Below are 22,155 nucleotides of genomic sequence, written 5' to 3'. Positions count from 1 at the left end.
ATATAGAGAATAGGGTTCCATTTGGGATGTAGGCCCAGTATTCAGAAGAGGGAACAGCTGTGTCCCTTCAGCCAGATGAAGAGGAGGGAACAGCTGTGTCCCTTCAGCCAGATGAAGAAGAGGGAACAGCTGTGTCCCTTCAGCCAGATGAAGAAGAGGGAACAGCTGTGTCCCTTCAGCCAGATGAAGAAGAGGGAACAGCTGTGTCCCTTCAGCCAGATGAAGAAGAGGGAACAGCTGTGTCCCTTCAGCCAGATGAAGAAGAGGGAACAGCTGTGTCCCTTCAGCCAGATGAAGAAGAGGGAACAGCTGTGTCCCTTCAGCCAGATGAAGAAGAGGGAACAGCTGTGTCCCTTCAGCCAGACGAAGAAGAGGGAACAGCTGTGTCCCTTCAGCCAGACGAAGAAGAGGGAACAGCTGTGTCCCTTCAGCCAGATGAAGAAGAGGGAACAGCTGTGTCCCTTCAGCCAGACGAAGAAGAGGGAACAGCTGTGTCCCTTCAGCCAGACGAAGAAGAGGGAACAGCTGTGTCCCAGTAAAATGTAATAGCTGAGATCCAGACAGTCTATTGTAGGCAAACTCCTGTATCTCATTGTTTAGGTAGGTGAGATAAATATATAAACTCTCACTGTCCCCTCACTGTCCTCTCACTGTCCTCTCACTGTCCTCTCACTGTTAACAGAGTTTATTTTCAGCAAACTTAATTAACATGTGTATATAATTGTATGAACATAAGAGTCAATAACTGAGACATAAACTGAACAAGTTCCACAGACATGTGACTAACAGAAATGGAATAATGTGTCCCTGAACATAGGGGTCAAAATCAAAAGTAACCGTCAGTATCTGGTGTGGCCACCAGCTGCATTAAGTACTGCAGTGCATCTCCTCCTCATGGACTGCACCAGATTTGCCAGTTCTTGCTGTGAGATGTTACCCCACTCTTCCACCAAGGCACCTGCAAGTTCCCGGACATTTCTGGGGGGAATGGCCCTGAGATCTGGGCTCTTCGCTGGCCATGGCAGGGCACTGACATTCCTGCAGGAAATCATGCACAGAACGAGCAGTATGGCTGGTGGCATTGTCGTGCTAGAGGGTCATGTCAGGATGAGCCTGCAGGAAGGGTACCACATGAAGGAGGAGGATGTCTTCCCTGTAACGCACAGCGTTGAGATTGCCTGCAATGACAACAAGCTCAGTCCGATGATGCTGTGACACACCGCCCCAGACCATGACAGACCCTCCACCTCCAAATTGATCCCGCTCCAGAGTACAGGCCTCGGTGTAACGCTCATTCCTTCGACGATAAACACAAATCCGACCATCACCCCTGGTGAGACAAAACCACGGCTCGTCAGTGAAGAGCATTTTTTGCCAGTCCTGTCTGGTCCAGCGACGGTGGGTTTGTGCCCGTAGGCGACGTTGTTGCCGGTGATTTCTGGTGAGGACCTGCCTTACAACAGACCTACAAGCCCTCAGTCCAGCCTCTCTCAGCCTATTGTGGACAGTCTGAGCACTGATGGAGGGATTGTGTGTTCCTGGTGTAACTCGGGCAGTTGTTGCCATCCTGTACCTGTCCCGCAGGTGTGATGTTCGGGTGTACCAATCCTGTGCAGGTGTCTCACATCGCTGTCTTAGGCGTCTCACAGTACGGACATTGCAATTTATTGCCCAGGCCACATCTGGAGTCCTCATGCCTCCTTGCAGCATGCCTAAGGCACATTTACGCAGATGAGCAGGGACCCTGTGCATCGTTCTTTTGGTGTTTTTCAGAGTCAGTAGAAAGGCCTCTTTAGTGTCATAAGTTTTCATAACCGTGACCTTAATTGCCTTTCGTCTGTAAGCTGTTAGTGCCTTAATGACCGTTCCACAGGTGCATGTTCATTAATTTTTTATGGTTCATTGAACACGCATGGGAAACTGTTTATAAACCCTTTACAATGAAGATCTGTGAAGTTATTTCGAATTTTATAAATTATATTTGAAAGACAGGGTCCTGAAACAGACATAACCTGTGGAAATATAACACAGCTATAGTTGTGGCTCTCCAAAAAGATGAAATCTTAGTCCCAAACGGCACCCTAATCCCTGTATAGTGCACTAGAAAAGGGTTCCCTTTGGAATGGAAGGTTGTCTCCCAGGTCTGGCCTTGAAGCATCAATGTCTGTGTTTTTGTTTGCAGTTTGAGTTGAAAACAGCCAGGCAGTTCCTCTATAGGAAACACACTGACTGTATAGCTTCGGGTCTAATAGAGGGTCTGTAAGCGGAGATGCCTTGGGGCTGAAACAAAAAAAACGGTATTTCTCTAGTCCATATGGAATAGCAGGGCTGCCTGTATTCCTCTACTCCATATGGAATAGCAGGGCTGCCTGTGTTCCTCTGGTCCACATGGAATAGCAGGGATGCCTCTATTCATCTAGTCCACATGGAATAGCAGGGCTGCCTGTGTTCCTCTGGTCCATATGGAATAGCAGGGCTGCCTGTGTTCCTCTGGTCCACATGGAATAGCAGGGCTGCCTGTATTCCTCTATTCCATATGGAATAGCAGGGCTGCCTGTGTTCCTCTGGTCCACATGGAATAGCAGGGCTGCCTGTATTCCTCTATTCCATATGGAATAGCAGGGCTGCCTGTGTTCCTCTGGTCCATATGGAATGGCAGGGCTGCATTATCCCGGGAGGACGTACCGTACTTCTACTGCATTATCCCGGGAGGACTACAATACGTCTACTGCATTATCACGGGAGGGCTGCAATACTTCTAGCAGGGCTGCATTATCCTGGGAGGACTACACTACTTCTACCGTACTTCTACTGCATTATCCCGGGAGGACTACACTACTTCTACTGCATTATCCCGGGTGGACTACACTACTTCTACTGCATTATCCTGTGAGGACACACGTAACTTCTACTGCATTATCCTGGGAGGACACACTGAACTTCTACTGCATTATCTTGGGAGGACGTATAGTACCTCTACTGCATTATCCTGGGAGGACTACAGTACTAGGATGAGAGACGGTCTACAGGGATGAGACAGAACTGATCAGCTGGTTGGTTTCAACAGAAGCTCTCTGTCTTCAAAGACTCATGCCCCTAGAGGCGTGTGTGTGTGTAGAGTGTGTGTGTGTGTAGAGTGTGTGTGTGTGTGTAGGGGGTGCCTCAGAAAGACACCACTGTTGGAGAAATCAACCTGCAGGCGCGTCTTGGTTATGTCCCAAATGGCATCCTATTCCCTATATAGTGCACTACTTTAGACCAGGGCACCCTATTCCCTATGTTGTGCACTACTTTAGACCAGGGTATCCTATTCTCTATGTAGTGCACTACTTTAGACCAGGGCACCCTATTCCCTATGTAGTGCACTACTTTAGACCAGGGCACCCTATTCCCTATGTAGTGCACTACTTTAGACCAGGGCACCCTATTCCCTATGTAGTGCACTACTTTAGACCAGGGCACCCTATTCCCTATGTAGTGCACTACTTTTGTAATGCAGTACACCTATTAGAATACTGATTGGGCCGTGGTATATTTCACAATTATTCTGAATATTATTAGGTTAATCCTGTGATTGGTAGTTAATCCTGTGATTGGTAGTTAATCCTGTGATTGGTAGTTAATCCTGTGATTGGTAGTTAATCCTGTGATTGGTAGTTAATACTGTGATTGGTAGTTAATCCTGTGATTGGTAGTTAATCCTGTGATTGGTAGTATTTCTAACATTTGTAACAGATAATGAAACAGTTTGCACCATTTAGAATGTTGATATTATGTTGGGCCGGGAGCTTGAGATAATGAACAACTAGAATGTTGATATTATGTTGGGCCGGGAGCTTGAGATAATGAACAACTAGAATGTTGATATTATGTTGGGCCGGGAGCTTGAGATAATGAACAACTAGAATGTTGATATTATATTAGGCCGGGAGCTTGAGATAATGAACAACTAGAATGTTGATATTATGTTGGGCCGGGAGCTTGAGATAATGAACAACTAGAATGTTGATATTATGTTGGGCCGGGAGCTTGAGATAATGAACAACTAGAATGTTGATATTATATTAGGCCAGGAGCTTGAGATAATGAACAACTAGAATGTTGATATTATATTAGGCCAGGAGCTTGAGATAATGAACAACTAGAATGTTGATATTATATTAGGCCGGGAGCTTGAGATAATGAACAACTAGAATGTTGATATTATTTTGGGCCGGGAGCTTGAGATAATGAACAACTAGAATGTTGATATTATATTAGGCCGGGAGCTCGAGATAATGAACAACTAGAATGTTGATATTATTTTGGGCCGGGAGCTTGAGATAATGAACAACTAGAATGTTGATATTATGTTGGGCCGGGAGCTTGAGATAATGAACAAGTGATACCAAGAGAGACCCTGATTTGTAGTATGGGATTTAATGCAGATAGTTAGCTCGTAAAGGTAGACAACAATGTTGGTGTCAGTAACAAGTTTTCAGTAAACTAAAACATTCTGTCATTCCCCTAATCTCCCCAAATTAGCACTCATCCCAATACACTTATAAGCATTGGATTGATGCAATCCTGGGCTAGAGGGAGTTTCCACCATATGGATTACACCAGTCATTTCCTCTTAAATCTATGAAGGGAAGCGTACCAGTAAGAGCAGATAATTGCAACTGACAATGTATGGCTGTGTCCCTATGTTCTCAATCTATCTTACTGTCCTGGTGTCTGTCTGTCCATGTTCAGTCCCTATGTTCTCAATCTAACTTCCTGTCCTGGTATTCTGTCTGTCCATGTTCAGTCCCTATGTTCTCAATCTATCTTCCAGTCCTGGTGTCTAACTTCCTGTCCTGGTGTCTGTCTGTCCATGTTCAGTCCCTATGGTCACAATCTAACTTCCTGTCCTGGTATTCTGTCTGTCCATGTTCAGTCCCTATGTTCTCAATCTATCTTCCAGTCCTGGTGTCTAACTTCCTGTCCTGGTGTCTGTCTGTCCATGTTCAGTCCCTATGGTCACAATCTAACTTCCTGTCCTGGTATTCTGTCTGTCCATGTTCAGTCCCTATATTCTCAATCTAACTTCCTGTCCTGGTATTCTGTCTGTCCATGTTCAGTCCCTATGTTCTCAATCTAACTTCCTGTCCTGGTGTCTAACTTCCTGTCCTGGTGTCTGTCTGTCCATGTTCAGTTGTGGACACAAGAGGGGAGACCTAATGTCCTTTTGACCTGCATCTCAGTGTGAACTGTTCTGTTGTTCAGGGTTAACCCTTTATTAAAAATGCATTATAACATCCTTCATAATGCATTATAACATCCTTCATAATGCATTATAACATCCTTCATAATGCATTATAACATCCTTCATAATGCATTATAACATCCTTCATAATGCATTATAACATCCTTCATAATGCATTATAACATCCTTCATTATGCATTATAACATCCTTCATAATGCATTATAACATCCTTCATAATGCATTATAACATCCTTCATAATGCCTTATAATCCACTTCAAATGTGTCACTACACAGAACAGAGGACCAGCGGAGACAGAGAGGCTGAGATATTGTGATTTGCTTTCAAATTATTTGTGGGTCTGTGTAATCTGAGGGAAATATGTCTCTCTAATATGGTCATCTCTCGAGAGCCAGGTCTGCCTATGGCAGGCATCTCTCAATAGCAAGGCTATGGTCACTGAGTCTGTACACAGTCAAAGCTGTTCTTACTTTTGCATCAGTCACAGTGGTCAGGTATTCTGCTACTGTGTACTCTCTCTCTCCCCTCTCTCTCGCTTACTCTCCTGTCCCCCATTTTATTTGTCATGCCTGACCACACAAGGTCAAAGTAATGTGTTGAATTACATGAGTGAGCTGTCCTGCTCTCCGTTATCTGAACACACAGTGGTAGCTGGCTGGCTAGCTTCTTCATAGAAAATACACATACACAGTGGTAGCTGGCTGGCTAGCTTCTACATAGAAAATACACATACACAGTGGTAGCTGGCTGGCTAGCTTCTATATAGAAAATACACAGACACAGTGGTAGCTGGCTGGCTAGCTTCTACATAGAAAATACACAGACACAGTGGTAGCTGGCTGGCTAGCTTCTATATAGAAAATACACTGGCACAGTGGTAGCTGGCTGGCTAGCTTCTTCATAGAAAATACACTGGCACAGTGGTAGCTGGCTGGCTAGCTTCTTCATAGAAAATACACAGACACAGTGGTAGCTGGCTGGCTAGCTTCTTCATAGAAAATACACTGGCACAGTGGTAGCTGGCTGGCTAGGTGCTTCATAGAAAATACACATACACAGTGGTAGCTGGCTGGCTAGCTTCTTCATAGAAAATACACTGGCACAGTGGTAGCTGGCTGGCTAGCTTCTTCATAGAAAATACACTGGCACAGTGGTAGCTGGCTGGCTAGGTGCTTCATAGAAAATACACTGGCACAGTGGTAGCTGGCTGGCTAGCTTCTATATAGAAAATACACTGGCACAGTGGTAGCTGGCTGGCTAGCTTCTATATAGAAAATACACAGACACAGTGGTAGCTGGCTGGCTAGCTTCTATATAGAAAATACACAGGCACAGTGGTAGCTGGCTAGCTGCTTCATAGAAAATACACAGACACAGTGGTAGCTGGCTGGCTAGCTTCTATATAGAAAATACACTGGCACAGTGGTAGCTGGCTGGCTAGCTTCTATATAGAAAATACACAGACACAGTGGTAGCTGGCTGGCTAGCTTCTACATAGAAAATACACAGACACAGTGGTAGCTGGCTGGCTAGCTTCTTCATAGAAAATACACTGGCACAGTGGTAGCTGGCTGGCTAGCTTCTTCATAGAAAATACACTGGCACAGTGGTAGCTGGCTGGCTAGGTGCTTCATAGAAAATACACAGACACAGTGGTAGCTGGCTGGCTAGCTTCTATATAGAAAATACACAGACACAGTGGTAGCTGGCTGGCTAGCTTCTATATAGAAAATACACAGACACAGTGGTAGCTGGCTGGCTAGCTTCTACATAGAAAATACAATGGCACTGTGGTAGCTGGCTGGCTAGCTTCTACATAGAAAATACACAGACACAGTGGTAGCTGGCTGGCTAGCTTCTTCATAGAAAATACACTGGCACAGTGGTAGCTGGCTGGCTAGCTTCTATATAGAAAATACAATGGCACAGTGGTAGCTGGCTGGCTAGCTGCTTCATAGAAAATAGTGCTGTTCAATTTAATGGGTGAACATTTAGAAATCGGAATACAAGTTAAATTCTGCTTGTAAATGTTCTAACAAAATGACATTAACAAGCTTGTAGTATTCATGAACCACACAGAGAGACAGACACTGACTGGTTCTACAAATGTCTCTAGATCACACTGGCTCCTATCCACTTAACTCCTATCTACTTAACTCCTATCCACTTAACCACTGGCTCACACTTAACCACTGGCTCCTATCCACTTAACCACTGGCTCACACTTATCCACTTAACTCCTATCCACTTAACTCCTATCCACTTAACCACTGGCTCACACTTAACCACTGGCTCACACTTAACCACTGGCTCCTATCCTATGGAAGTTACCTCTCTGTTTACGTACTTTAGACCAGGGCACCCTATTCCCTATGTAGTACACTACTTTAGACCAGTGCACCCTATTCCCTATGTAGTACACTACTTTAGACCAGGGCACCCTATTCCCTATGTAGTACACTACTTTAGACCAGGGCACTCTATTCCCTATGTAGTGCACTACTTTAGACCAGGGTACCCTATTCCCTATGTAGTACACTACTTTAGACCAGGGCACTCTATTCCCTATGTAGTACACTACTTTAGACCAGGGTACCCTATTCCCTATGTAGTACACTACTTTAGACCAGGGCACCCTATTCCCTATGTAGTACACTACTTTAGACCAGGGCACCCTATTCCCTATGTAGTACACTACTTTAGACCAGGGCACCCTATTCCCTATGTAGTACACTACTTTAGACCAGGGCACCCTATTCCCTATGTAGTACACTACTTTAGACCAGGGCACCCTATTCCCTATGTAGTACACTACTTTAGACCAGGGCACCCTATTCCCTATGTAGTGCACTACTTTAGACCAGGGCACCCTATTCCCTATGTAGTGCACTACTTTATACCAGGATACCCTATTCCCTATGTAGTACACTACTTTAGACCAGTGCACCCTATTCCCTATGTAGTGCACTACTTTAGACCAGTGCACCCTATTCCCTATGTAGTGCACTACTTTAGACCAGGGTACCCTATTCCCTATGTAGTACACTACTTTAGACCAGGGCACCCTATTCCCTATATAGTGCACTACTTTAGACCAGAGCACCCTATTCCCTATGTAGTGCACTACTTTGGACCAGGGCACCCTATTCCCTATGTAGTGCACTACTTAGACCAGGACACACTATTCCCTATGTAGTGCACTACTTTAGACCAGGGCACCCTATTCCCTAGTGCACTACTTTAGACCAGAGCACCCATTCCCTATGTAGTGCACTACTTTAGACCAGTGCACCCTATTCCCTATGTAGTGCACTACTTTAGACCAGAACCCATAGGGTGAAATGTGAAGCAGGGCTATGATCAACATCAGTGAACTCTTTATAGGGACCCATTTGGAAGGAAGTCAACTGGCTGTCAACAGGCAGTCAACGGGCAGTAACCACGCAGTCAACGGGCAGTCAACAGGCAGTAACCACGCAGTCAACAGGCAGTCAACGGGCAGTAACCACCCAGTCAACGGGCAGTCAACGGGCAGTAACCACGCAGTAAACAGGCAGTCAACGGGCAGTCAACGGGCAGTCAACAGGCAGTCAACAGGCAGTCAACGGGCAGTCAACGGGCAGTAACCACACAGTCAACGGGAAGTCAACAGCATTAAACGGGCAGTCAACGGGCAGTAACCACGCAGTCAACAGGCAGTAACCACGCAGTCAACGGGCAGTCACCACGCAGTCAACGGGCAGTCAATGGGCAGTAACCACGCCGTCAACGGGCAGTAACCACGCAGTCAACGGGCAGTCGACGGGCAGTCAACACGCAGTCAACGGGCAGTCAACAGGCAGTCAACAGGCAGTAACCATGCAGTCAACGGGCGGTCAACAGGCAGTAACAGGCAGTCAACAGGCAGTCAACAGGCAGTCAACGGGCAGTAACCATGCAGTCAACGGGCAGTCAACAGGCAGTCAACGGGTAGTCAACAGGCAGTAACCACGCAGTCAACGGGCAGTCAACAGGCAGTAACCACACAGTCAACAGGCAGTCAACAGGCAGTAACCACGCAGTCAACAGGCAGTAACCACGCCGTCAACGGGCAGTCAACGGGCAGTCAACGGGCAGTCAACAGGCAGTAACCACGCCGTCAACGGGCAGTCAACAGGCAGTAACCACGCAGTCAACAGGCAGTCAACAGGCAGTCAACGGGCAGTAACCATGCTGTCAACGGGCAGTCAACAGGCAGTCAACGGGTAGTCAACAGGCAGTAACCACGCAGTCAACGGGCAGTTAACAGGCAGTAACCACGCAGTCAACAGGCAGTAACCACGCAGTCAACGGGCAGTAACCACGCAGTCAACGGGCAGTCAACAGGCAGTCAACAGGCAGTAACCATGCAGTCAACAGGCAGTAACCATGCAGTCAACAGGCAGTCAACAGGCAGTAACCACGCCGTCAACGGGCAGTCAACGGGCAGTAACCATGCAGTCAACGGGCAGTCAACAGGCAGTCAACAGGCAGTAACCGGGCAGTCAACAGGCAGTCAACGGGCAGTCAATGGGCAGTCAACAGGCAGTCAACAGGCAGTAACCACGCAGTCAATAGGCAGTCAACAGGCAGTAACCATGCAGTCAACAGGCAGTCAACAGGCAGTCAACTGCATCTCTATCAAATCGACCTAGATTACTGACTGATACCATATCTATAAAATCTACATTACTGAACTAAAAATAACAAAGCATTGAATGCCAGCACTGTATTTAACCTACTGTAGTGTCATTAATGATTTATGGGAAGCTACCCTAAATTAGGCTAAATAATGTCTGTTTCCATGAACTATATGAACCAGGGAGGAGAGAGAGAGAGAGGAGAGGAGGGGAGAGAGAGAGGGGGAGAGAGAGACATCTGTAAACTCTTGCAAATATAGTCTCATCTCTCCCATTATGACATGATATTGAAACATTCCTTGGGAACAGTTTCATAGCCTCTAGCCTGCATGTCCAACTCCCCAGGGGCTAATAAGACAAAAACAACCAGAAAAATATCCCTTCTCAGCTTGGCTGTTGCCCTTGCAGTGTGCCCCTTACCATAGATGCCTCATACAGCACAGGAAACGGGTAAAATCAGCACACGCTCGCACAGTACCAGATCAATGTGGAGCTATATACAGGAAGTACCAGATCAATGTGGAGCTATATACAGGAAGTACCAGATCAATGTGGAGCTATATACAGGAAGTACCAGATCATTGTGGAGCTATATTCAGGGAGTACCAGATCAATGTGGAGCTATATACAGGGAGTACCAGATCAATGTGGAGCTATATACAGGAAGTACCAGATCAATGTGGAGCTATATACAGGAAGTACCAGTACCAGATCAATGTGGAGCTATATACAGGGAGTACCAGTACCAGATCAATGTGGAGCTATATACAGGAAGTACCAGATCAATGTGGAAATGTGGAGCTATATACAGGAAGTACCAGATCAATGTGGAACTATTTAGAGGAAGTACCAGTACCAGATCAATGTGGAGTTATATACAGGAAGTACCAGATCAATGTGGAGCTATTTAGAGGAAGTACCAGTACCAGATCAATGTGGAACTATATACAGGAAGTACCAGATCAATGTGGAGCTATATACAGGAAGTACCAGATCAATGTCGAGCTATATACAGGAAGTACCAGATCAATGTAGAGCTATATACAGGAAGTACCAGATCAATGTGGAGCTATATACAGGAAGTACCAGTAGCAGATCAATGTGGAGCTATATACAGGAAGTACCAGATCAATGTGGAGCTATATACAGGAAGTACCAGTACCAGATCAATGTGGAGCTATATACAGGGAGTACCAGATCAATGTGGAGCTATATACAGGCAGTACCATATCAATGTGGAGCTATATACAGGGAGTACCAGATCAATGTGGAGCTATATACAGGGTGTACAAGATCAATGTGGAGCTATATAGAGGGAGTACCAGTACCAGATCAATGTGGAGCTATATACAGGGAGTACCAGATCAATGTGGAGCTATAAACAGGGAGTACCAGATCAATGTGGAGCTATATACAGGGAGTACCAGATCAATGTGGAGCTATATACAGGGAGTACCAGATCAATGTGGAGCTATATACAGGGTGTACCAGATCAATGTGGAGCTATATACAGGGTGTACCAGATCAATGTGGAGCTATATACAGGGAGTACCAGATCAATGTGGAGCTATATACAGGGAGTACCAGATCAATGTGGAGCTATATACAGGGAGTACCAGATCAATGTGGAGCTATATACAGGGAGTACCAGATCAATGTGGAGCTATATACAGGGAGTACCAGATCAATGTGGAGCTATATACAGGGAGTACCAGATTAATGTGGAGAGGTATAAAGTATTTGAAGGCAGGGTAAAGTGACTAGGCATCAGGATAGATAATAATAAGGTATTAGAGGTAGATATGTAGATGAAGGCAGGGTAAAGTGACTAGACATCAGGATAGATAATAATAAGGTATTAGAGGTAGATATGTAGATGAAGGCAGGGTAAAGTGACTAGACATCAGGATAGATTATAATAAGGTATTTGAGATAGATATGTACATGAAGGCAGGGTAAAGTGACTAGGCATCAGGATAGATAATAATAAGGTATTTGAGGTAGATATGTACATGAAGGCAGGGTAAAGTGACTAGACATCAGGATAGATAACCTATTTGAGGTAGATATGTACATGAAGGCAGGGTAAAATGACTAGGCATCAGGATAGATAATAATAAGGTATTAGAGGTAGATATCCAACAGTACAGTAATACCTAATGCCTGTGTTTCTAGCTCCAACAGTACAGTAATACCTAATGCTTGTGTTTCTAGCTCCAACAGTACAGTAATACCTAATGCTTGTGTTTCTAGCTCCAACAGGACAGTAATACATAATGCTTGTGTTTCTAGCTCCAACAGTACAGAAATACCTAGCAATACAAAACAATGCACACAAAATCAGATTCACACAGAACCACTCTAGTCAAAAGTAAGTAATGTTGGTTCATGCCATCCTGACTCCTTTCCCTTTCTAGCGCTGACTGTCAAGTGCAATTTTCATGACTGTCCTTACTAAACGCATCGTCCAAAGTAAGATTAACTTAGCTACTTTTTAACTGTCAGCAACATTAGAGTTAGAAATGTAGACTGTAGTTAGGGGTGTAGTTAGGGCTGTAGTTAGGGCTGTAGTTAGGGCTGTAGACTGTAGTTAGGGGTGTAGTTAGGGGTGTAGACTGTAGTTAGGGCTGTAGTTAGGGCTGTAGTTAGGGGTGTAGGGTGTAGTTAGGGGTGTAGGGTGTAGTTAGGGGTGTCGTTAGGGGTGTAGACTGTAGTTAGGAATGTCGACCGTCGTTAGGAATGTCGACCGTCGTTGGGAATGTCGACCGTCGTTGGGAATGTCGACCGTCGTTGGGAATGTAGACCGTCGTTGGGAATGTAGACTGTCGTTGGGAATGTAGACCGTCGTTGGGAATGTAGACTGTAGTTAGGATTGTAGACTGTAGTTAGGAATGTAGACCGTAGTTAGGAATGTAGACTGTCGTTAAGAATGTAGGCTGTAGTTGGGATTGTAGACTGTAGTTATGGGTGTGGTTAGGAATGTAGACTGTAGTTAGGGGTGTAGACTGTAGTTAGGAATGTAGACCGTCGATAGGAATGTAGACCGTCGTTAGGAATGTCGACCGTCGTTAGGAATGTCGACCGTCGTTAGGAATGTCGACCGTCGTTGGGAATGTCGACCGTCGTTGAGAATGTCGACCGTCGTTGGGAATGTCGACCGTCGTTGGGAATGTAGACCGTTGTTGGGAATGTAGTCTGTAGTTAGGATTGTAGACTGTAGTTAGGATTGTAGACTGTAGTTAGGAATGTAGACCGTAGTTAGGAATGTAGACTGTCGTTAAGAATGTAGGCTGTAGTTGGGATTGTAGACTGTAGTTATGGGTGTGGTTAGGAATGTAGACTGTAGTTAGGGGTGTAGACTGTAGTTAGGAATGTAGACCGTCGATAGGAATGTAGACTGTAGTTAAGATTGTAGACCGTAGTTAGGAATGTAGACTGTAGTTAGGAATGTAGACTGTCGTTAGGAATGTAGACTGTCGTTAAGAATGTAGACTGTCGTTAAGAATGTAGACTGTCGTTAGGGGTGTAGACTGTAGTTAGGGGTGTAGACTGTAGTTAGGTATGTAGACTGTAGTTAGGTATGTAGACTGTACTTAGGGGTGTAGACTGTACTTAGGGGTGTAGTTAGGAATGTAGACTGTAGTTAGGGGTGTAGACTGTAGTTAGGGGTGTAGACTGTAGTTAGGGGTGTAGTTAGGAATGTAGACTGTAGTTAGGGGTGTAGTTAGGAATGTAGACTGTAGTTAGGGGTGTAGACTGTAGTTAGGGGTGTAGACTGTAGTTAGGTATGTAGACTGTAGTTAGGTATGTAGACTGTACTTAGGGGTGTAGACCGTACTTAGGGGTGAAGACCGTACTTAGGGGTGTAGACTGTACTTAGGGGTGTAGTTAGGAATGTAGACTGTAGTTAGGTATGTAGACTGTCGTTATTGGTGTAGATTGTAGTTAGGGGTGTAGACTGTAGTTAGGGGTGTAGACTGTAGTTAGGGGTGTAGACTGTAGTTAGGGGTGTAGTTAGGAATGTAGACTGTAGTTAGGGGTGTAGACTGTAGTTAGGGGTGTAGACTGTAGTTAGGGGTGTAGACTGTAGTTAGGGGTGTAGACTGTAGTTAGGAGTGTAGACTGTAGCTAGGGGTGTAGACTGTAGCTAGGGGTGTAGACTGTAGTTATGGATGTAGTTAGGAATGTAGACTGTAGTTAGGGGTGTAGACTGTAGTTAGGGGTGTAGACTGTAGTTAGGATTGTTTTTAGGGGTACAGACTGCAGGTCGGAAGGTAACGTAGCCAGTGACTGGAAGGTAACGTAGCCTAGCAGTTAGAGGCTAGCCAGCAACCGGAAGGTTGCCAGTTTGAATCCCTTGTGATGGGATCTGGCAGGAAGTGAGCTGGCTTACCAGAGGGTTGCTGGTATCAAATCCTAGATGCCATTGCCTGTGAGCAACAACTGCTGTACAGGCGCCCAAGTGTGGCAGCACCCAATCCAACCTCTATATGTTTGTGTGTCTTTGGGAGGGGTTAGGATGAAGTGGAAATATAATTTCGGTAGGACCTCTTGTACAATTTACAAATAAAGTGACAATCCAAATTCCCTCAAGAGACTTATTCATCATCACTTACTGCTATTCTTGTTGAGATCTTCTGGTCTCCCGCTGAGGAGCTCTGGCATTTCTGTTCTCCATTAACTCTGCTGTAGTCTGGAGGTTGTTGGTTCGAAGCCCGGTTCCCCTTGGTTTTCCTATTCCCGGGTCCCTGATGCACAATGTTCAGCAGGTGAAGAGTACTCTCGTGTTCCCGGTCAGAGTTCTCGGCCTGGCCTCGCTGGTACCGGTTCTCACAGGTGGAGTGATGCCTTCGACACAGTTCTATCCGCGCGCGTAACCGTTCCACTATGGCGCTGTGAAGCTGCGGGACCGCAGAGCCCCGGGAGGTCGCGAGCGGCCCCGCAACCCCCCCGCCTGGCATAGAGCCCACCATACCAAGACCTAACATTGGTACGAACCCTCCTGCTGCGGGCTGTGCGGGAGTTGCTTCTCCCATGCCCTCTGGCACCCCGCAAGAAGTTCTATCAAAAAAGGTTACCCGTGTTTTTACAGAGACCACAATAAAAACATCGAATATTAAACAGCTCTCTAATGATTAGGAATGATAATCATACAAAATATATATTTACAAAAAATATATATACTTTAGCATATTTGCCACTATTACCTGAATGGGATAAGAACAAGTCCCCACGAGGTCCTCTACTGATTTGATGACCGACTATTCGGTTCCGACTACACCACATGCAACGTGAATACCCAACCTAATTCAGTCTCCTGTAATTCGACAGGAAATCAAACTTAAATATATCACGAACAATAGCATTTTAGTAGCCAAATTGACTAGAAGCGTTTTACGCAAATTGCGTTTACAATGAGTAGCTTACACATATGATCATAAAATAACCTACCACACTTCGCGACGAATACTAACTGTGTATTCAACGTGGACGAGTCATCACCAAAACAGAAGGTTATATTGGGAAAATACACGAAACTTCCAGCGACTCACGACATGATTATTTTTTTTTACATTAGCAAAAAAAATAAAAAATCCCCCGTTCCCCTCGTCCTGATCAAAAACAGATGGTTAGCCTACATTTGGTCAATTCTGAAAATAACGAAACTGTAAAGACACGGGTAAGAAACGCCGAGGAGCGAACACACAAACTGATAGTGATTCTAGCTGGGCTGTGTCAAGTATTCCATTGACAATCATTTGTCCGTCCGAGCTGTAGCCTACACGGAGGCACGGGAATTGCGGGGGTACTAGACTCTCATTGTATGAGTATTCCTTCCTCTGGTCATGAAATACGCATATGGACGATGGTGCCCAAACGCACACTCTAGTGTAGGGCAATATGAACTACACACTGAGAGATGACCAGGCTGCTGTGGTGATAGGACAGAGACACTGGTGTTATTAACATAGGAATATTAGGCAGTGACTGTCAGATGTTCATGATTGTAATGGAGTAGTGGGCCCTTCCACTCCTTTTAACTTTTAAGCATGATAAGGCGCACCAGAAGTGAACCTGTGAATGTGAGACAGTCAAAGGAGGTCTAAGCTAAGTACTTCATTCTGATAAAGTAAAACTGTAAATAAAAACAATCCAGTGACAACTACAGCAGACACAGTAAGTAGGATAGTAAAACACGACTTACCCAATAAACAAATACCAGGCGGTGTAATGTAACACGACTTACCCAATAAACAAATACCAGGCGGTGTAATGTAAAACACGACTTACCCAATAAACAAATACCAGTTGGTGTAATGTCACACGACTTACCCAATAAACAAATACCAGGCGGTGTAATGTAAAACACGACTTACCCAATAAACAAATACCAGGCGGTATAATGTCACACACGACTTACCCAATAAACAAATACCAGGCGGTGTAATGTCACACGACTTACCCAATAAACAAATACCAGGCGGTGTAATGTAACACGACTTACCCAATAAACAAACACCAGGCGGTGTAATGTAACACACGACTTACCCAATAAACAAATACCAGGCGGTGTAATGTCACACGACTTACCCAATAAACAAATACCAGGCGGTGTAATGTCACACGACTTACCCAATAAACAAATACCAGGCGGTGTAATGTCACACGACTTACCCAATAAACAAATACCAGGCGGTGTAATGTAACACACGATTTACCCAATAAACAAATACCAGGCGGTGTAATGTCACACGACTTACCCAATAAACAAATACCAGGCGGTGTAATGTCACACAACTTACCCAATAAACAAATACCAGGCGGTATAATGTCACACACGACTTACCCAATAAACAAATACCAGGTGGTGTAATGTCACACGACTTACCCAATAAACAAATACCAGGCGGTGTAATGTCACACGACTTACCCAATAAACAAATACCAGGCGGTGTAATGTCACACGACTTACCCAATAAACAAATACCAGGCGGTGTAATGTCACACGACTTACCCAATAAACAAATACCAGGCGGTATAATGTCACACACGACTTACCCAATAAACAAATACCAGGTGGTGTAATGTCACACGACTTACCCAATAAACAAATACCAGGCGGTATAATGTCACACGACTTACCCAATAAACAAATACCAGGCGGTGTAATGTCACATGACTTACCCAATAAACGAATACCAGGCGGTGTAATGTCACACGACTTACCCAATAAACAAATACCAGGCGGTGTAATGTCACACGACTTACCCAATAAACGAATACCAGGCGGTGTAATGTCACACGACTTACCCAATAAACAAATACCAGGTGGTGTAATGTCACACAACTTACCCAATAAACAAATACCAGGCGGTGTAATGTCACACGACTAACCCAATAAACAAATACCAGGCGGTATAATGTCACACGACTTACCCAATAAACAAATACCAGGCGGTGTAATGTCACATGACTTACCCAATAAACAATTACCAGGCGGTGTAATGTCACATGACTTACCCAATAAACAAATACCAGTTGGTGTAATGTAACACATGACTTACCCGATAATAGATTTACCCAATGCCAGTTGGTGTAATGTAACACATGACTTACCCGATAATAGATTTACCCAACACCAGGTGGTGTAATGTTTGGCCTAGTTGGAGGGATCTAGGATGCTGCTCATCTCATGGGACTGATGTTGAGGATGACGTTGACTCACCCAATCAGGTACTTGTCAAGTGAGGTGGCACAACTTACAAACACTGTGGACTGAATCGATCTGGATGATGATGGTATAATGTGTTATGGTTTGGTGAGTTCATCCATTCAACAAAATACTTTACTACTGTCCAAAATAGCATCATATACCCTAGTGTCCTATTTCCTTGACCAGCACCAATAGGGTGACCCCTCTGTGATGTCATGCTGCTGTAGTGACAGCCAGCTCTCTAACTCCCTCCGCTGGTGCATGCGTGACATGGCCTCAGCATGGCTTTATACAGCCTGGTTTGAGCTCACAAAATGGCAGTGGGAATAGACCGTGCTGTCCGGGGATCCCGACCCTATTGAAGTTGACATTTAAAATGTCTAGGGACGTCCTAAGGATCCCAGTTAGCACTAACCCCCTCAGTAGTGTTCTCACCATGGACTGGAGAAATGCACATGTACAGTATCTGGAACCTACAGCAGAGGACAGTGACTGGCTACTTATCCTGTGTGTTGTAGCAGTGGTCCTCATTGGACTGACTGAGTGACTCAGGTCAGTGAGTCAGTTATAGGGCGCTACATATTCATTGCCAAACCCACTGGCTCCAGGTCATCTATAAGTCTCTGCAGGGTAAAGCCCGGCCTTGTCTCAGCTCACTGGTCACCATAGCAACACCCACCTGTAGCACGCGCTCCAGCAGGTATATCTCTATGGTCATCCCCAAAACCAACACCTCCTTTGGACGCCTTTCCTTCCAGTTCTCTGCTGCCAATGACTGGAACGAATTGCAAAAAATCTCTGAAGCTGGAAACCCATACCTCCCTCTCTAATTTTAAGCATCAGCTGTCAGAGCAGCTTACCGTTCACTGTACCTGTACACAGCCCATCTGTAAATAGCCCATCCATACTACATCATCCCCATATTGTTACTTATCTTCTTGCTATTTTGCAACCCACTATCTCTACTTGCACATCGTCATCTGCACATCTATCACACCAGTGTTAATGCTAAATTGTAATTATTTCACCTCTATGGCCTATTTATTGCCTTACCTCCCTAATCTTCTACATTTGCACACACTGTACATAGATTTTTCCTATTGGGTTATTGACTGTAAGTTTATGTGTAACTCTATGTTGTTGTTTGTGTCGCACTGCTTTGTTTTATCTTGGCCAGGTCACAGTTTGTAAATGGGAACTTGTTCTCAACTGGCCTACCTGGTTAAATAAAGGTGTTCTCAACTGGCCTACCTGGTTAAATAAAGGTGTTCTCAACTGGCCTACCTGTTTAAATAAAGGTGTTCTCAACTAGCCTACCTGGTTAAATAAAGGTGTTCTCAACTGGCCTACCTGGTTAAATAAAGGTGTTCTCAACTAGCCTACCTGGTTAAATAAAGGTGTTCTCAACTGGCCTACCTGGTTAAATAAAGGTGTTCTCAACTAGCCTACCTGGTTAAATAAAGGTGTTCTCAACTAGCCTACCTGGTTAAATAAAGGTGTTCTCAACTAGCCTACCTGGTTAAATAAAGGTGTTCTCAACTAGCCTACCTGGTTAAATAAAGGTGTTCTCAACTAGCCTACCTGGTTAAATAAAGGTGTTCTCAACTGGCCTACCTGGTTAAATAAAGGTGTTCTCAACTGGCCTACCTGGTTAAATAAAGGTGTTCTCAACTGGCCTACCTGGTTAAATAAAGGAGTTCTCAACTGGCCTACCTGGTTAAATAAAGGTGTTCTCAACTGGCCTACCTGGTTAAATAAAGGTGTTCTCAACTAGCCTACCTGGTTAAATAAAGGTGTTCTCAACTGGCCTCCCTGGTTAAATAAAGGTGTTCTCAACTGGCCTACCTGGTTAAATAAAGGTGTTCTCAACTGGCCTACCTGGTTAAATAAAGGTGTTCTCAACTGGCCTACCTGGTTAAATAAAGGTGTTCTCAACTGGCCTACCTGGTTAAATAAAGGTGTTCTCAACTGGCCTACCTGGTTAAATAAAGGTGTTCTCAACTGGCCTACCTGGTTAAATAAAGGTGTTCTCAACTAGCCTACCTGGTTAAATAAAGGTGAAATAAAAAAATAAATAAAAGGGAGTGGCCTCATTGGACAGACTGACTGACTCAGGTCAGGGAGTGGCCTCATTGGACAGACTGACTGACTCAGGTCAGGGAGTGGCCTCATTGGACAGACTGACTGACTCAGGTCAGGGAGTGGCCTCATTGGACAGACTGACTGACTCAGGTCAGGGAGTGGGCCTCATTGGACAGACTGACTGACTCAGGTCAGGGAGTGGGCCTCATTGGACAGACTGACTGACTCAGGTCAGGGAGTGGCCTCATTGGACAGACTGACTGACTCAGGTCAGGGAGTGGCCTCATTGGACAGACTGACTGACTCAGGTCAGGGAGTGGGCCTCATTGGACAGACTGACTGACTCAGGTCAGGGAGTGGCCTCATTGGACAGACTGACTGACTCAGGTCAGGGAGTGGGCCTCATTGGACAGACTGACTGACTCAGGTCAGGGGGTGGGCCTCATTGGACTAACTGAGTGACTCAGATCAGGGAGTGGGCCTCATTGGACAGACTGACTGACTCAGGTCAGGGAGTGGGCCTCATTGGACAGACTGACTGACTCGGGTCAGGGAGTGGGCCTCATTGGACAGACTGAGTGACTCGGGTCAGGGAGTGGGCCTCATTGGACAGACTGACTGACTCAGGTCAGGGAGTGGGCCTCATTGGACAGACTGACTGACTCAGGTCAGGGAGTGGGCCTCATTGGACAGACTGACTGACTCAGTTCAGGGAGTGGGCCTCATTGGACAGACTGACTGACTCAGGTCAGGGAGTGGGCCTCATTGGACAGACTGACTGACTCAGGTCAGGGAGTGGGCCTCATTGGACAGACTGAGTGACTCAGATCAGGGAGTGGGCCTTATTGGACTAACTGAGTGACTCAGATCAGGGAGTGGGCCTCATTGGACAGACTGACTGACTCAGGTCAGGGAGTGGGCCTCATTGGACTAATTGACTGACTCAGGTCATGGAGTGGGCCTCATTGGACTAACTGACTGACTCAGGTCAGGGAGTGGGCCTCCACGACCACTCTACATATCACAACGCAGTGAGTCTTTTCCTGGAGGCAGAACTGAGTGGTTTCCGCTAGATAAGCCAGCTGCAAAGTCAATATTGGCCTCTATTGTAAAAATGTATGAAAACAAAAAAATATGAGCTTTTTGGTCTTCCTTTTAAGGTCAGAGTTAGGTATTAAGGTTCAGGTTTAAAATGAAGATTTTATGACTTGTGCGGCTATGCCAGCTAGGTGACCACTCTGCAGAGCTGCCTCCAGCACAAGATCCATGATGAAAACTGCTAACCGGCTATTACAACCTACAACATACGTTAAACTACTCCCACTACCATACAAACACTTCAGTTGTTGTTTTTTTACACTTGACGATTTATTGATGTCCACAGTTTGAGTCTAATATAATACAGGAATAACAGTGTTATTTTGTGTATCCCCAATGTACCACATTTTACCATCACATTGGCATTGTTTGGCATATTGCTTCACAAAATAATCAAGACAACGTATTTGCATAAATTAATGTTAGTAGAGCCATTATTTTTTTGTTTGTTTGTTTTGACACTTCTTTTTCAACTGAAAAACACTTAATAAATTAATACATTAATTCACAAGCAATCCAACAAATGGATAAAATGCTTTTACAGGAGTAGAAATCAGAAGAGCCAACATGTCCTCTACTTAATACAGTATGTCGACTCAGTAAAGGGCCCGCATCCCAAATTACATCCTATTCTCTACAGTGCACCACTTCTGACCAGAGGCAACAGGGCTTGAGTCAAAAACAGCACACTATATATAGGGAATAAGGGTGCCATTTGGGACACAACAGCCAGTAAAAAAGATAGACCCTATTGAGCTGCTTTTCTCTAGTCCACTCAGTCAGGTCTGTATTATATAACTCTACAACAACACACAATCTACCACCCACGACACAACATACACAGCTCATTCACTTACATGTTACTCTCTCAACACAATCAATTACATTATCCATTTCACATCAGACAGAGAGGGTCCATCTGAGATAGCACCCTTAGTGTGACCTGGTCAACAGTAGTGGTCAACATGGGGAGAGGGTGCTATTTCAGATGTAGACAGACAAAACAGAGAAACAACCCTTTTCAATCACTATCCGTTCTTTGTGAATCTCAGTTCACATAGCAAGGCCTTTTTTTAATCAGTGCAAGTCAACTACAGGTCTCTCTGTGTAGAAGTATGAATCACTAGTCAACTACAGGTCTCTCTCTGTGTAGAAGTATGAATCACTAGTCAACTACAGGTCTCTCACTGTGTAGAAGTATGAATCACTAGTCAACTACAGGTCTCTGTGTAGATGTATGGATCACTAGTCAACTACAGGTCTCTGTGTAGAAGTATGAATCACTAGTCAACTACAGGTCTCTCTGTGTAGAAGTATGAATCACTAGTCAACTACAGGTCTCTCTGTGTAGAAGT

At 44.9% G+C, this 22,155-nt stretch overlaps 1 protein-coding gene across 1 annotated transcript in view; it reads right to left on the bottom strand.

Annotated features, from left to right (window-relative positions):
• The window catches only part of LOC139386286 (mastermind like transcriptional coactivator 2), a 135,361-nt gene extending 119,683 nt beyond the window's left edge, over window positions 1–15,678 (bottom strand). Inside the window, exons 1-2 of the mRNA XM_071131781.1 lie at window positions 15,114–15,678; window positions 14,523–14,967 (exon numbers count right to left, since the gene is read on the bottom strand). Of these exons, the coding sequence (XP_070987882.1) occupies window positions 14,523–14,942 (420 nt within the window). The 5' untranslated portion in view covers window positions 14,943–14,967; window positions 15,114–15,678. The remainder of the gene's footprint in view (window positions 1–14,522; window positions 14,968–15,113) is intronic.
• Between the last annotated feature and the right edge of the window lie 6,477 nt (window positions 15,679–22,155).

The sequence above is a fragment of the Oncorhynchus clarkii genome, chromosome 27 (genome assembly GCF_045791955.1).
Source record: "Oncorhynchus clarkii lewisi isolate Uvic-CL-2024 chromosome 27, UVic_Ocla_1.0, whole genome shotgun sequence".
Classification (NCBI taxonomy): Eukaryota; Metazoa; Chordata; class Actinopteri; order Salmoniformes; family Salmonidae; genus Oncorhynchus; species Oncorhynchus clarkii.
The sequence above is the reverse complement of the archived record's forward strand: the minus strand, read 5'-3'. Positions and strand labels throughout refer to the sequence as shown.